Consider the following 15030-nt stretch of genomic DNA (forward strand, 5'->3'; position numbering starts at 1 on the left):
AAGCGGAGAGGTGGTGGAGGGGAGGAGGGGGGCTTGTGGGACTCGTGAGGTGGAGGGTGATGGGCGGAGATTTTAGAATTTGACATCATCTGTGTTTCCAATTATTCATGCCGCGACCATCTTGCTTGCCATCTCGACACAACCGCCGCTGCTGGCGTGCAGCTTGTGCCGTACCCGTACCTTCTCTCTTTTTCTTTCTCTCTTTTTCTTTCTCTCTCTCTCTCTCTCTCTCTCTCTCTCTCTCTCTCTCTCTCTCTCTAGAGCTTTGCTTGGACACCGGTGCCTCCCTCGGCGACACGAATCACGACCTTGCCGATGTTCTTCCCCTCGAACAGTCTCTTCATCCCCTCCGGAGCGTTCTCCAGCCCATTTACCACATCCTCCCTGAAATCAACCTTGCCCTCCCTGATCCACCTCGACAGATCTGCCTTAGCTCTGTCAAACTCCTTTTCAAACTCGCGCAGCAAAAAGCCCCTCATCGTCGCCCCATACGAGATCAAGTTGACGTAATTATACGGCCCGGGCTGAAGCTCCTTCTTATTATACCCGCTGATGGCGCCGCACACGACGATCCTCGCCCCCTGCGCGATCCTGCGCAGCGCGGCCTCAAGCGTCTTCCCGCCGACGTTATCGAAGTACACGTCGATGCGGCTCTTCCCGAGCACGCGCTTCAGCCCGGCGTCCACGCCCTCCTCGCTCTTATAGTCTACGGCAGCGACGCCCAACACGTCCTCCAAATAGCGGCACTTGACGGTCCCCCCAGCGATGCCGACCACGCGACATCCGTACACGTTCTTCGCGATCTGGCACACGACGCTCCCCGTGGCACCCGCGGCCGCGGACACGACGACCGTCTCGCCGCGCTTGAGGGCGCCGACCTGGAGCAGGCCGAAGTAGGCCGTGAGGCCGGTGATGCCGAGCACGCCGAGCATGACGGAGGGCGGCAGGCCCCTGGGGACTGCGACGCGCTTGAGCTTGTCCTCCTCGAGGGCGGCGTACTCGCCCCAGCCCAGCATGCCCTCGACGAGGTCGCCGACGCGCAGGGCCGGGCCGGGGCGCACGACCTCGCCCACGCCGAAGGCGCGCATACGCGCGCCCTCCGGGACCGGCGGCATGTACGAGCGGGCCGGGCTGAGCCACACGCGCATGGCCGGGTCGCACGACAAGTAGAGCGTCTTGACCAGGGCCTGGGTCGGGGTCTGGGCCGGCAGCGCGACGCGGCGCGAGGCGAAGGTCGAAGGCTCCAGCGCGGCGTCCGGGCGGTGCGCCAGGTACAGCTCGAGGATGGTCGGCGGGAGCGGCGGAGGCGGCGGGGATGTCCGCCAGAAGCGCATGGTGGTGGTCGGGAGCGTTGCGCTGGAGGGTGGGAGGGAAGGAGGGCCGCCCGGTTGAAGTCGCAAGTTGCAAGGTATGTCTAGGGTAGTGCGAGCTGGACATCGGCAAGGGATTGATCGGATGTGACGGAGGATTGCATATTGATCTCAGTTGAGATACAACAAGTGCACGTGTCCACGTGTGAAGACACAAGCGCCCAGATAATTATCCATGTTCACGTGTCGCAACCTTATTGGAGCCCGTGCCCAAAACTCATCCTCGCCTTCATAGCTGTTGGATTTCGCTACTACATATACTGTGCACAGTGTGCACAGTGTGGTAAAAGGGAGTGCCCGGCACTCCCTTTTACCACAATAGCCTTGAAAGCCCAACACCCAACCGAGAGTGTCGGGACTAAAGTGCTCGAGACCCCTCGCTGGCGATCTTTCTGCTACGAAGCTCCCCCGAAGCTAGACTGGCCCTCGGCCACCCCGAATGGCCCCGTCCTCGCCGCGGAGGGCAAAATCGCCGCGGAGGGCAAAATCGCCGCGGAGGGCAAAATCGCCGCGCAGGGCAAAATCGCCGCGCAGGGCAAAATTGAAAGAAAGACATGAAAGAAAAACAAACATACAAAGACAAACATGAAAGAAAGTTACGAAATGCTGTCAGCTCTCCGGGGTACTCCACAGCCTTGTGCTTTGATTCGCAAAAGATCAACGACGTCTCCCAACACTTTTTTTATTGCTCTTCTCTTGCTGGGCGTGCGTGACCTTGGAAGGTTGAAGATGAAGAGTTTGAAGACCAGAGAGGACCCCTGGCAATACTATGGAATCCTCCTCGGGTCAGGAGCAGGTTGACATTGCTGGCATACTGTACCTTGTTTGTAGTGTGCGGGGCTGAAAAGTGAGTGTCACACGTGTAATCACACACGTGTCAAGTTTTTGTTTCTGGTACAGTGCCAGACGGTCCGGGGCTCTGTGTATACCTTTTGAAGGTACCCTTCAAGGGTACTGTACGGTACACCCATCGGCTTGTATACCTTGAAGGGTACAGCACACCCATCGGCTTGTATACCTTGAAGGGTACAGCACACCCATCGGCTTTGGAGAAAAAAGTCTCCTCCGCAGCCTTGCAGTCGGACACCATGTCACCAGTCCCCCCCCCTGACGCGCACGAAAGGATCATTGACTCATTCTCCAACTCTTGGATTCTGAAGGGCACCACCCTAACCCCCACCGCCAGTTGTCTCCAGTCCCTATGCAGTTTCTGCGAGTCACGAAACGAACCTGACACCCTCATAACTTTCCGCTTACCCGCCCCGGCACCCCCGCTCTTCATCCACAAGTCGCGCTTGCTTCACGCGGGCGGCCCGTTGGCCGTCCTCGTCTCGGCAAACTTCCGCGAGAGTGCCGAGCGCCTCGTCGAACTGTCAGATGAGGATGACCCGGACTCCTTTGCTGCTATTCGAGCCTTTCTGTATGCCTGCCCGGTAGAGCTTGATGACCGAAAACATGGCGCTGTCTTTCGCATAGCCGCAGCGGCTCATAGATGGCAGCTGCACGACTTGCTTCAAGGCATCTGCGCGTATGTCGTTGCCTTTAACCTTCTAGATGACGAGGAAGCTCTTCTCTGCGCGGTCCCTGTTGTCGCCTTACCTGCCGTGGCACCTTCATTTGTCGAGGTCTTCTGGAACCTTGTGGGCGTCTCCTTTTCGCGATTCGCCATGGTCCACACGGAAGCAAGCCACGCCGACGCCGGCGAGGAGCATTTCAACGTCCGGGAGTGTCCCGGTTTCCCTGGAATCTGGGATCTAGCGCTGTCACAGTCTGCGCTGCCGACGCTGTTGCGCGCCTTAACGAAAACGAGGAACCAGGACATACAAGCGCAGCTGCTGGACATGTTGATGCGCGATCTGGAACCGCGCATTGACGACGACGACACGACGCTCAAGCTACTCGAGATGGTACGTCCCATGTCGTTGCGCCAGCGCTACCTACTGGACGGCGCGAGGGACGCGCGTGAAGACTGCTCGCTACGCGCGCACCGGCTGCTGGCTAGGTCGCTTTTGGAGCCGTCGCATGGCAGGTATGAGATGTCGTTTTCTTGGATGGTGAACGTATGGTCCATCATGCCGCGTTCCGAGTACTATCTGTTTGGACCGGCTGGGACGAATAGGAAATCGTTGGAAGCAGATTCGGAGGAATGGAGGAGTCCGCAGAAGTTTTACGCTCATTCGGCCATACACCTGATAGTGACGACGGAGGCACGGCCTCCCGTGGACATGACGGTGACGGTGGAGCTGAGGGCTGGCGTGCTGCTTTCGCAGGAGTACAAGTATTTGGAGATTATCATGAGGATTTTGGACGACAAAGAGTGTGTCTGCTGGGGCAAGATGGGGCGAAAGCGGGGGGAGGTTTTATATAGATTGGAAGAGACGGTCTGTTTGCCTGTGCGTGGCGAGAGGAAGGTGAAGTTTCAGAGAAACATTGGGGAGGGCATCTTCAAGAGGTTGCACGAAGCGCACAAAGCGTGGCGCCAGTGTCCCGTCGAAGTAGAGTTTAGCACGCGGGTGCTGCTGGATGCGTGGCCCGAACCGGGGCCCGGAGGAGTTGAGTGAAGCGCACGTGTACACGAGTACTCCGATATGCGATGACGTTTTGTACACGTGTGCGGACTATATATACGCCATACGCAATGCCTTTTCATGACAGGGGCCACGAACAAGTTCGTGGACGTCGTGAGAGGGATGGCGACAGAAGTGGGCGAGCCCGAGAGACGCTGTTGGGCGGATCGGGAGGGCAAGTTTGGGAGAAGAAGGAGCGCATAGTGCTTTGATGCCCGCGTGCAGGCTGGCGCAACAGGTTGAGCTTGCGCGGCAGTGGATCGCTTTGGCTGCTACACACCGCCCAGTTGGATGCGAGCGGGCAATCAAGCTCCCCCTGGTAATGGTGTGGGGCGGATCGGGAGGGCAGGTTCGGGAGAAGAAGGAGCGCATGGTGCTTTGATGCTCGCGTGCAGGTTGGCGCAACCCAAGTTGAGCTTGCGCGGACGAGCATTGGCAAGACCGGGGGGGAAATAGTTTTGATCCTGTGCTCAATGGGCGCCCAAAAATTAAAGAAAAAGTGTGCGCGGACCATCGCCCTTGACAACCAGCAACGAAGAAACCCGCAAGGCCCCCCCCCGCTCCCCACCTTCACCACCTCCGCACCCACCGCCTCCTCCACCGCCTCCTCCACCGCCGTCCAAACGAAATGCAATGCGTCGTCCTCTACTCCCGCCCCTCTGCTTCTCTCCCCTCGTCCTCGTCCTCGTCCTCGTCCTTCTCCTCCCTCCAACCCTTTCCCATGCGAGCCCCCCTCCATGCCGCCCGTACAACTCCTCCACGGCCCTTCCCATCCACATCAACCTCCTGCTCGCCGGCTACACCCCCATCTTCCTCCGCGACTCCCCCACTCTGACTTCCTCCTTCGTCTCCTCCCTCTCGCGCATCCTGCGCCACCCGGCCCCGCCTTCCCCCACTTGCTCGGTTCTAGAGCTCTTTTACACCTTCTCCCTCTCCACCGCCCACCCCGCCACCCTCCCCCGTCTCGACGCCGCCCTTACCGCCGCCATACACAACTCTTCCTCCATGTTCGCTTCGTCCGCGGCCGTCGCAGACGCTTTCTACCACATCCTCCGCACCGATCACGCCTTCACACCCTCCGAGGGACCTCGCGTCTATACGCTCGTGCTCTACAACGCCGCATCCGTGGCTCCGCAGAGGGGATATGTCGCCGAGCAAGGCGCCCCACCAAGGACCATTGCTGTGTCTACGGAAAACCGCCTCGCCGTTCTCGATGTCGACGCCAAGCCCTACTTTCTGGATAATTCTGCAGAGTCCACCCCTGGCGAGCAGCTGCTCGCCCTCGGAAGGGAGCCGGCATTGTACGCCGACAAGTTGGCCGACATTGCTGCCGCCTTGTTCACCCCGTCCGTGTCCCCAAACATGCGTCGCTTTCCGCACGAAACCACCTTGGCCTTCACATTGAAGCTCGTGGATGTCAGCGCCGTGGTGGGGAGGATGGGCGGCGTGTCGGGCGACAGCAAGGCGAACAAGCCGTTGGGCTCGACCTTTGATCCCGCAGTCTTTCACCAGCTCGTGCAGGATGTGTTTCGCGGCGCGGGGGAGAAGCGCGTGTCCATTGCTGTCGAGCACGTTGATGTCGAGAATGATCTGGTCATGGCCATGGCCTTGGCACGGGCCTTTTCCGTCGAAGGCTTGGATATCGCGCTGGACAGCGAGAGCTTGAATGTAGATTTGGTGCAGAATGAGACGGAAGGCGCTGCATATTTTGTGGACAAGTCGTTTGTAGCACATGTGCCGATGGTGTTGTTTTCATTCGCCGATGATTCGCGGGTTACGCACTTTAAAACAGGCGAGAGCGTGCGATCGATGGTTGTGGAGAAAAACGCCGTCTTCATGATTGAGAATCGACTCCGCGATGCAAAGGAAAAGACGTATGCAACTACGACTTCGGAGGCAGCGAAGGATGTGTTGGAGATGATTTGTGGCGTCAATCGACATGAGCTAGGGTATTTAGATGCAAGGAAACGCAAGAATTCAGTCCTGCTGCACGACATTGTGCGCCGCAATGTGCTGAGACAGGAACTGGATTGGTCGGAGGCTAGCGCGGCAAGGAAGGCGGTTGACTTGCTCAACTTTGAAGGCTTGGATCCGCGTTTGATTCCGCATGAGAAAGGCAGTGCGATTGCAGATAGTCGCGCTGTAGTGCGAGATAGTTTACAGCTCTTGTATGGAGCGTGGGAGCGGGCGGTGGAGACGCTTTCAGTTGCGAATGTTGAAGGCGCCTCGCTGCAGGTCATACGGGCTTCGAAAAGGCTCGAGGAGCAATTGCATGAGGAGATCTGCAATCAGCCCTTGTCGGAAGAGATCTTGCTGAATGCTGAAGTGGAAGGTCAGGACGTGAAGAAACCTAACAATGTGGTGTGGCTGTTCTATTTGATGTATGCGATTCTGCCGGTCATTGCCGGTGGCATGTTTGGTTTCACATATCATCAGCGGATGCAGAGGAATATACAGGAGCGAAGTGCAATCCTTGGGGAGATTCCTGTCTCCTCTCCAAGGCACAAATTCGTACCACCGTCCACAGGTCTATGGTTCAGCACTCTGACAAACTCTGACAAACCCAAAACAAACTAACTGTACCATGTAATTGCTCATTCAACCGATAAGCACACTAGAATAGTTGCAATTGAAGTTCCGTGTTAACTCTCGTTTAATCTTCGACATTATGCTACCCGTGCTGATCTTGCCTTGCTAGCAGATGTAGTGGCGCCCGGCATTCTGCGCTTTAGCTGGCTGTACAAGTCGTCCAGTTTGCCGATGTTCTGTATGAAATATTCGCCGTATCTCGATGAAGTCTTTGTGTCTGAAATGTGCACCACATTTCTTTCCACATGGAATCCCACGTCTGACGACGTCTTCCATTCACCCTGTAGCGGGGGTCCATGGAAGCTGCCCGTCATTGTCCAGCTCTTATGTTTCAATGCATGCAGATGGCTTCGAAGAGTGCTCTCATCCACATCCATCAACGCTGCAAGCTTCTCGATCTCAATCTTGGTGTACAACTTCAGATAGGAACGAATCTCAGGAAGCAGCAGCTGTGATTTGACCTCCTCCATGAATAGCTTTGTCTGCAGCCGTGGCGCCTCCATATTGGTATCATCAATGACGTCATAGTCTGGCGCGGCGGGGCATATGAACTTCGGACTAGCGTAAATGAACAAATCTTCGAAAGCATGGGGCTCGCCTTGGCGGAGACGAGCAAGGCGATCGCCCGCCTTTTCTCTCACCATCGACATCATACTTTCGTCAACTTGCAGGGGTTGCAAAGTCAAGCAAAGAGCGAGAAGTGCCATCATCTGATCGTTTCGCTTATTAATTTGCTCGTATTGGTAGCTTCTCGTGTGGTTGTGCTTGATACGGCCGATGTGCAGTACGGTAGATGAAAATATGCGAGCAGCATCCTCATAACGACGCAGCATGATATAACAAAAGCCCATGTAGTAGTAAATTGAGACGTGACAAGCAGTGACGTGGGTAAACAAAGCACTAGAAACGTCAAAATCCAGTGGTTGCAAAACCATGAGAGCGAGGCGGTAGTCACCGAGCAAAGTGTTAACTCGTAGCAGTCCGATGATCGCAAAATAGCCGATGTAACGATAGACGGCCAGCGTACTAATGTCGAAGGTTTCGCTGTCGGGATCATCCGAGCCGGTAGGGTCGCCGTTATTGAGCAACCAAGAAATGATATTGGACTTGTTGACGAGGTAATGCAGAAGCGACAGGACGGTCTGGACGCTCCAAATGCTGTCATTCTGGCGGAGATATTGGATCTCTTCGGAGCTCTTGTTCATAAGCTTCGCACGATACTGGCACCAGGACTCAAACTGGTAGATAAACTCATCAATGATGTCCCAGATCCAAGATACGGGGAGGTCGTAATCAACCATGCCGTCCTGCATAAAATGGTTGAACAAAGCGCGATAGTTCATCCAACCTTCGTAGCGCTGGGCCAGACTCGGCTGCATCTTGGAAAATAGGTGCCTGTAGTAGAGCTCGTTGTAAAACATGAGAAAGTTTGCGTCGTTATCAACGAGCCGCGAAATCATTTCTGACGAAGGCCAGGTCGAGGCCTTGTAGTAGTGCTCGGTGAGACGGGCGAAGACAGTTTCATACAGGGTGTGGAGTTCGCTAGTATTGCGATCAAGAAAGCATTTGTACATGTAGCGGACGAATTGTTCAACGATCTCAGGGATCTCGCGGTACTCGGACCCGGCGCGGTCGTCGGCGGCAGCGATATCTGCTTCAGTGAAAGTCTGCTGCGGCGTGCCACCGCGACGCCAGAAACCACTGTCCATGGCGATGGGGGAGTGTGTTATGTGGGGGAGAGGGGGGAGGGTAGCGCAGGAGCACGGGCGATGATGAGTGGGGCGGGACGTCGGTCAGACGGGACAGGTGAGGATGGTTCGGTTCGAGCTAGGCTGGCGGCGCGGGTCGACGACGATAGGCAGGCAGCAACCTGTGCAGTCGTTTCGTCGATCGCGTAGTCTTTTTTTGGAAAATTTCAACAGTTTTATCCGGATTAAAATTCCCGTCAGTAAAACCAAGCGGAGCAGTGAACTGTTCATCAAACACCGCATGCTTGACATTTTCAGGGTTGCCACGCGCACCAACTCTGAACTAATGCTTGATGCGGTTCGACAACGCATCTTAGTACATCTAGTTTGCGCAAGGGGCTTACTAATACAGTCAAGCATCTATACCACTGTACTTCGTTTATGGATGAAGAGAAAAAAAATTCCTTCCGCAACAACTTCGCGACGCATTTTTCAACGGGCTCACCTAAGTTTCTCACAACGTCCGTTGGTTCAGCAAGATACAGGCGTTAGAGAGAGTATCCATGCCTATCTCTAATTTATACGAACATCTATGGCAAACGTTGGAGAGCTATTGCATATAATTTCAATTTTAATGTTCAAGTTCACGTCCAGGAATACTTGCAAAAGCTCTGCTGCAAAACTCATGCATCGAACGACATAAAATATATATAAACCTCTACACCAGACTTATCTCACAATCCAACGTGCACAGCAATTCTGATCAGCATTTCCTCGGCTTTAGTCTGGTACCTTGCAGCAAATGACGAGTACTCGAGCCATGTCGTTTTCGATTTGATGCTAAGCCCCCGCCTGTAGCGAGGACTATTCACTGCCATGATATCTTCCTTGCACCCGACCAAGCCGCAGTATGTGCGCATCATCATTGCCTCGCGCTTATATGTTACCATGTGCCCAGGAGTGGCACAACTTCGGTTCGCGTCGCACAACACCTTGGCGGTTGCATGTCTCTGGAATACAAGATTGTGCGAGGGTAAATGCTCCAGTGCCTTGGCGTCCACACACACGTCATTCGGCAGTGATTCACCATCTTCTTCAGATTGGGGTTTAACATTAGAAGCAGGCTGATCTTCTGGCGGCGCAGATTGTGACTCAAACTCCGGAAACTCATTTGTATTGCCGATGTAAGTGCGAGAGATACAGAATGGGTGATCAACCAGGTCCTCTTTCGTACAAAACTCTTCAGGAACGCAGTCTGCGGATCCATCACATTCGCCAAAAATCTTTCCTTCGCCATTGGTATTTTGCAGTGGGACACAGAAGCATCTGTCATGTGACTTCCCCTTTTCACAATTGGCGAATTTGCCATTTTCAGCTTGTTCCAAGTCCAAGCAACGACGGTCAGGCTCGCAGTCGCCCGTATGGCCACATGGGTCCCAAGTAAATTTCTTACTGTCTTTGTCCGGAACCACAGTTGAACTATCAATTTCATCGCTGGGTAATTGTGATCGCGGTTCGCCACGCGGTTGAAAGTGATTCTTCCAAAAGCTAACATAACTGAAGTGCATGGAAGCAGGTTGAGGAACTGCAACAGGAGTATCGTGTCTCCTCTGGGCTGTGAGGCGTGTTCCGAGAAGGGAAGTGCTTTGAGGCGATGGGCCGTTGTCATTAACACGCAAAGAAGGGTATGAGGCGGCCACGAGGACAAGAGTGGCAAAGAGTACCCTCGTGACGAGGTTGGGGGAAGAGAAATCCATAGCGGGTAGCATGGGGCGCGGCAGCACAAGGAGTTGCTTAGCACCAAGAATGTAGGAAGAAGGGCAGAGACGAGAGGTCTACACGAAGGGTATGGAAGCACTTGCCGGTGTACCTGAAGTGTTGAGCGGAAACGTGGAGAGTCGGTAAGCGGGAACGATTGACAGAGTGTTCGACGAGACGTGCAACGTAAAGGTAGAAGTTGGCTGCGGCGGTATAGTGTGTGACCAGACTTGACGTTGGTGCTCAGGGCACTGCCTTTTTATCGTGCCACATGGAGCGTTGAGAAGCAGATTCCTGGAGAGAGGGACACAAACCAATCTCATGGGCGTTCACGTTTTGTCTCATGTCGGTCTCGATACCGCAGGAGAAGCTCTGGGCGGGGGGGGGGGGGCTGGAAAGAAACAAGTCCATTTGTCACGGAAAGGATACAGTAGATGGTATGCGGTACTGCTACCTTCTGCTACTGCACAGTGGACAAACATTAATATGATGGTTAAGGTTAGCTTATCTTTCCTGTACGTGCGTACAATACCCTGTTTCCGACTAGCGCGGATAATGTGAGGCTAAAGCTGGGGACGGGGGGAAGGTGCCGAAAAACAGGAGACGCAAAAGTACTGTACAGGGCGCCGAAGAAAGCTGTTTTTCACATTATTTTGTGCGGTGTACGTAAGTCGCGAAGGAATGCCCTGTGAGAAACCTAAAAATCGGTTCCCCCTGAGCTCAAATCAGCAAAGAGCAGATGGCAACAGCTCCGGGACTCAGCCCGAAAGCAACTCTGAACAAAGCATTTATGCAAGGCCATCGAGGACTGGCAGAGAATAGAGCGTCTTTTTCGCGTTGGATATGGCCTGTAAAGTCAAAAGGGTTGGTTCTTCCTAGCCTGCGTCCTGCTGTGTTGCTCGAGCATCCTTTATCAGTACACTCCTTTTCAGCGAAAAACTACATCCGTACCCCCCTCTCGAAACAATCGGTACTCACTCGCCAGTGATCTTCCGCCTCCATATTGGTAATGGTTGTGCTGTGCTGGACATACTGTACTGGACTAGGACACACACCTTACCGAGAGAAGAAGATTCCACTGACTGCTTTCCATTACCATAGACGCAGGCGCTGTGCAGTGAGGGCCCTCAAGCTCCGTGAGAATGTCTTCGTGCTGGTCTTTGTTACCAGAGCTCCATTCTTTGTCACCAACAGAACAACTATCCTATTTATACCAGTGACGTCTACTGCCAAGTACCGAGGCGACCGTCTCATTCTGCGAACCCCTCACTAGTCTTATCAGAGCTGCCTTACTCATTTCGTATACATCACCAGCCTGTTTGCTACTTGTAAAAGACCTTCACGTAGAGGACCACGATCGTAAGTGCCATTATTAACATCAGTAGTTCCTTTGCGCAGTACGTAGGTAAACTTTATAATGCATTATCAAAAACGTACCACATAACGAGCAAATAACGAGCACCACAAACTCCAAATGGTAGGGAAGCAAACGACTGCAGAGATATGCTTACCGCACATTAAAAAACTATTGGATCTTGACTAGCCATGTTTTAACGTTTTAATTTCATATAAAACACCTCTTGCGCTCAGGCCCTGATTCTTCTACCCTCCTCATCGTTGCTCTCATTTTTTTTGTCAAGCCTGGAAGAGCGCTTCATTTTCCTAGAAACTCCCCGGAAACGCTTTTTCTTGCCCCTATCGACGGAACAGAAATACGGTTTTTAGGATGCGCAGCCTTGTCGCAGACGCATGCATGCCAGCCGCGGAAGAAACGTGAATATCAAAGTTATTGTGCCTAAAGTGTATCCAGTTACTCCGTAATTTGCATTGTTAGTGTAGCCACGAACAGTGCGGTACAACAACCCGAAAATTGCTCGTGTGCTGCATCTGCCCCTGCTCTGTCAACGATATGGATTCAGTATACCTCTGATGACTTGAAATTCTAAAATTGCAACGCGCACACGTGCCCCGTGTCAAGTTAGATACACGATACATCGAAAATAATGGCCTAATTACCCGGAACGCAGAAACGCTTGAGAAGGAGACAGAAATGAATACCATCGCGACTCGATCCGGGCGCAATCGGAAACTCATTGATTGCCCAATGGCAATGCGCTGAGCCAATTTTCGTCTTGATCCTTCATTGAATCGGTGCCAATTGTCGATGTGGAGAAATTGAGGTGTCGTTTGCAGTGAAAGGAGGCTCCCAATTAAGAAACGAAATTCAATTCAACAGATCTCTCATACCCCAGGCCGAGGGGCCGGTGGCGCATGAGAATGGAGCACAGGTTGCAAATGTTGTTGTTCTCTGGTAGTGTAGCAGCAAAGAGCACGTTTCCTTTGCTCCGAAGGGCATCCCGGAAAAATATGTCTCGATACCGTAGACGCTCCATTAGGCTGCTTTTCAGGTGCAATGTAGTCCTCATCAAACTGATTGCTACTTGCTTCAAACTGGGTGCCTCTTGGTTGTAATATATATGCAGACTTGCTCATATGCGACTCTCCACTTGCTGCGGGTTACATGTTTTGCAGGGCGCGCGCAGAAAGTCTCGAGCTTTTCTCCCCCAGGGGATCCGAGAGACGAATGAAGGGCAAACCGAACTTATGTTCATGCTGGGCCTTGTCTTCCTCTGGAATACTACGGGCCAAGCATTTTCGTTTTTTTGCCTCTACCCATATTCCCATGCAGTTGAATGCCTCTCATGTTTTTTCGAAGAGAAGAGGCCGGAGCAGCGTTGGCGGAAAAACTGTTGTGGTCATACCAATTCAAGCAAAAACTTGGTGTCGTAATCGATCTTGTTTCCTGAACAATTCTCACTGCTGTAGTTTCCAGGTTGAAGAAACTTAATGCTGAATCCTTGTTTGCGTGCTAAGCATGGCAGGCGCTTATCAGCGTCATACGTACATACTCTGTTTTCATGATCATGGTCCTGTACCCTTCTTTTTATATACTTTTAGTGTCTGACTGTACGAGCAGACGTTATATGCAAACAGGTTTGTATTATGCTCCCAGCGCCACGTGTCTGTAATGTGTAAATTGAGCACCATCAAGCAACGAAGTTTTTGCGGAGAGCGCAATTTTACGGAGATGTGCGAATCTATTGACGTGTCAGCAGAGCTTTGTCATCTCGTCAGAGTGTGAAAACAGACAGATTAACAAAACAATTCGCAGCAAGACGCTGGTATGCCTGCGTTTCATTGTAGATTTACATTCTACAATGAAACACACACGGGGGGGGGGGGGGGGGGGGGGGGGGGGGGGGGTGACTAGTAGGCCTCGTCACTCATCTCCTATTGTAGGTAGAGGATGATGCAATCAAATTGATGGTCGACGTCTCTTTGAAATGCACAAAAACCCATTCTAAGAAATCATGTCTGAATAGTTTTCAGGCTTGTAATCGAGGTACAATAAAAAGGAAAAAGCAGAGGAAATACAACATAAATAGCTTCGAAAAAATGTTGGACTCAGTTATAAAAACTGTCAGCGATGTAGAAAAATTGATGCACAGCATTTAAAACTGCATTCAGGCGACATCAATTACCAACGCAATTTACACAACATACCGTTTCTGGAGCAGGAACTTCATCAAAAGTTGCAGTCTGGCTGAAAGCGATAAATGAGCACCTCAATCCAACATTATCAATATAATAGCGAAGTGGTATCAATAAATAAATGCCATCCTCCACAACAGTAAAACAATGTGTTTGGTTTTGCGAACAAAAATGCTTCCCTCAGTTAAAGCATACCGCTTCTTGCAAAAGTAAGAAGAGGATTATTAGAACGTATGTTAGAGCCAGTCATGGTCCAAGAAATCAATTTGCATACAGGTCATACTTGCCCTCCGCAGCATTCCTTTGTCTTCTTTCTGTCTCTCTCCCTCTCTCCTCTTTCCTCGACCTCGGGGCAAGCGAATTGTCAATCCAATCAGGGCAAATGCATTGAGTGCTGGACAACAATGCAACCGCATCGGTACCTGTGGAAAGCGCCCGTCCGGTGTAAGAGCCATGGCATGTTTTGCGAAGAGTGGAATACTGCGAAACGCTCTTTAGTACCACCGTACAGGCATCCACGGGTTGTCTAGCAAACGGATACTGTACCAATATAGTAAGGACAAAACGCTCTCCCATTGGCAGCGCCACTAGCACGGTATCCAAATTTGCACCACTGCGTTCGTAACATGATGTGTTGCCGCATCCCTAGTGGGGATGCTGCATCCATAGAAGGGATGCTGCATCCCTAGTAGGGGTGCAGCAGGGATTCCCTACAACTGTACAAGTACAGTAAAATAAGCTTTACTGCGCCTGTCACGCCCGTGTTACCCCTCCAAAGGGTAGTTGTTGTACCATTGTAACGGTACTGTACAGGATTATCAAGCTGTACAGTAGTTGATATCAGTTTCCTGTTCCTGGTAGCCCTTGCAGGATACTTAGTCCTCTGATGAACATTGTGCCCTGCAGAATACAGTTTAAAAGCACATGTCTTTAAGAAGCGTTGCTGTACGTGGGGCGTACAATAAACACTCAAGGCTTGTTTTGCGAGAAACGAAACATTATCCTTGCCATCCAAAACAGTCGGGAATGGGTAGGTATTTGTTCCATGACCGTGATCAGAAGCGAGCGTTTCGTGATTGTTGTCGGGCGCCGAAGGAGGCTGAAAGAAAGCAGGTGGATTAATCTACTCCAGCCTGCAAGTGTGGAAATAGGCGAGAGGAGGAGCGCCTCTTGTCGCGACGCTTGTGTTTTTACTAGAGCCTTTTCTGATTGAGTTCCTTTACCTCTGTCGTGCTCTGCTTTAGAGGTATTTGAGCCGAACACGTCTGTCATATATGCAGCAAAATATTTCAGTGTTTGCAACGTAAAGGGGGCCCAGCGAACATACCAACACATGAATGAAGGAAAAGAAAGGACATAGACAAGTTCCGTCCTGTCTCCCTCTCTGTGCGCGTCATAAACATGCTTTGCGAATGCTCAGACTATCACCAAAAAGCCGAAAAGAGTCGCGTACTCTGTCTCAACCTCAGGACTTTAACCTGTCCGAATACTGTATGTCCCAATACA

The 15030-nt window shown here is 52.3% G+C and overlaps 5 protein-coding genes; 2 read left to right on the forward strand and 3 right to left on the reverse strand.

Annotated features, from left to right (window-relative positions):
* Positions 1 to 53: 53 nt before the first annotated feature.
* On the reverse strand, positions 54 to 1334 carry CHC_T00006537001 (hypothetical protein). XM_005718904.1 is given in 2 exon segments: positions 54 to 257; positions 258 to 1334. 1 exon segment carries the CDS (start codon positions 1332 to 1334, stop codon positions 258 to 260), a length of 1077 nt encoding a protein of 358 aa, XP_005718961.1. The 3' UTR covers positions 54 to 257.
* A 1124-nt stretch (positions 1335 to 2458) lies between these two features.
* On the forward strand, positions 2459 to 3931 carry CHC_T00006538001 (hypothetical protein). The gene has a single exon (XM_005718905.1). It carries the CDS (start codon positions 2459 to 2461, stop codon positions 3929 to 3931), a length of 1473 nt encoding a protein of 490 aa, XP_005718962.1.
* Positions 3932 to 4016: 85 nt separating this feature from the next.
* Positions 4017 to 4676, reverse strand: CHC_T00006539001 (hypothetical protein). Its single transcript, XM_005718906.1, has one exon. It carries the CDS (start codon positions 4674 to 4676, stop codon positions 4017 to 4019), a length of 660 nt encoding a protein of 219 aa, XP_005718963.1.
* Positions 4677 to 4942: 266 nt separating this feature from the next.
* On the forward strand, positions 4943 to 6514 carry CHC_T00006540001 (hypothetical protein). The gene has a single exon (XM_005718907.1). The coding sequence runs from the start codon at positions 4943 to 4945 to the stop codon at positions 6512 to 6514; it is 1572 nt and encodes a 523-aa protein (XP_005718964.1).
* Positions 6515 to 6572: 58 nt separating this feature from the next.
* On the reverse strand, positions 6573 to 8235 carry CHC_T00008880001 (Translation initiation factor eIF3, subunit L). XM_005718908.1 is given in 2 exon segments: positions 6573 to 6603; positions 6604 to 8235. 1 exon segment carries the CDS (start codon positions 8233 to 8235, stop codon positions 6604 to 6606), a length of 1632 nt encoding a protein of 543 aa, XP_005718965.1. The 3' UTR covers positions 6573 to 6603.
* Between the last annotated feature and the right edge of the window lie 6795 nt (positions 8236 to 15030).

Source organism: Chondrus crispus, genomic scaffold, assembly GCF_000350225.1.
Source record: "Chondrus crispus Stackhouse genomic scaffold, scaffold_45, whole genome shotgun sequence".
Lineage (NCBI taxonomy): Eukaryota > Rhodophyta > Florideophyceae > Gigartinales > Gigartinaceae > Chondrus > Chondrus crispus.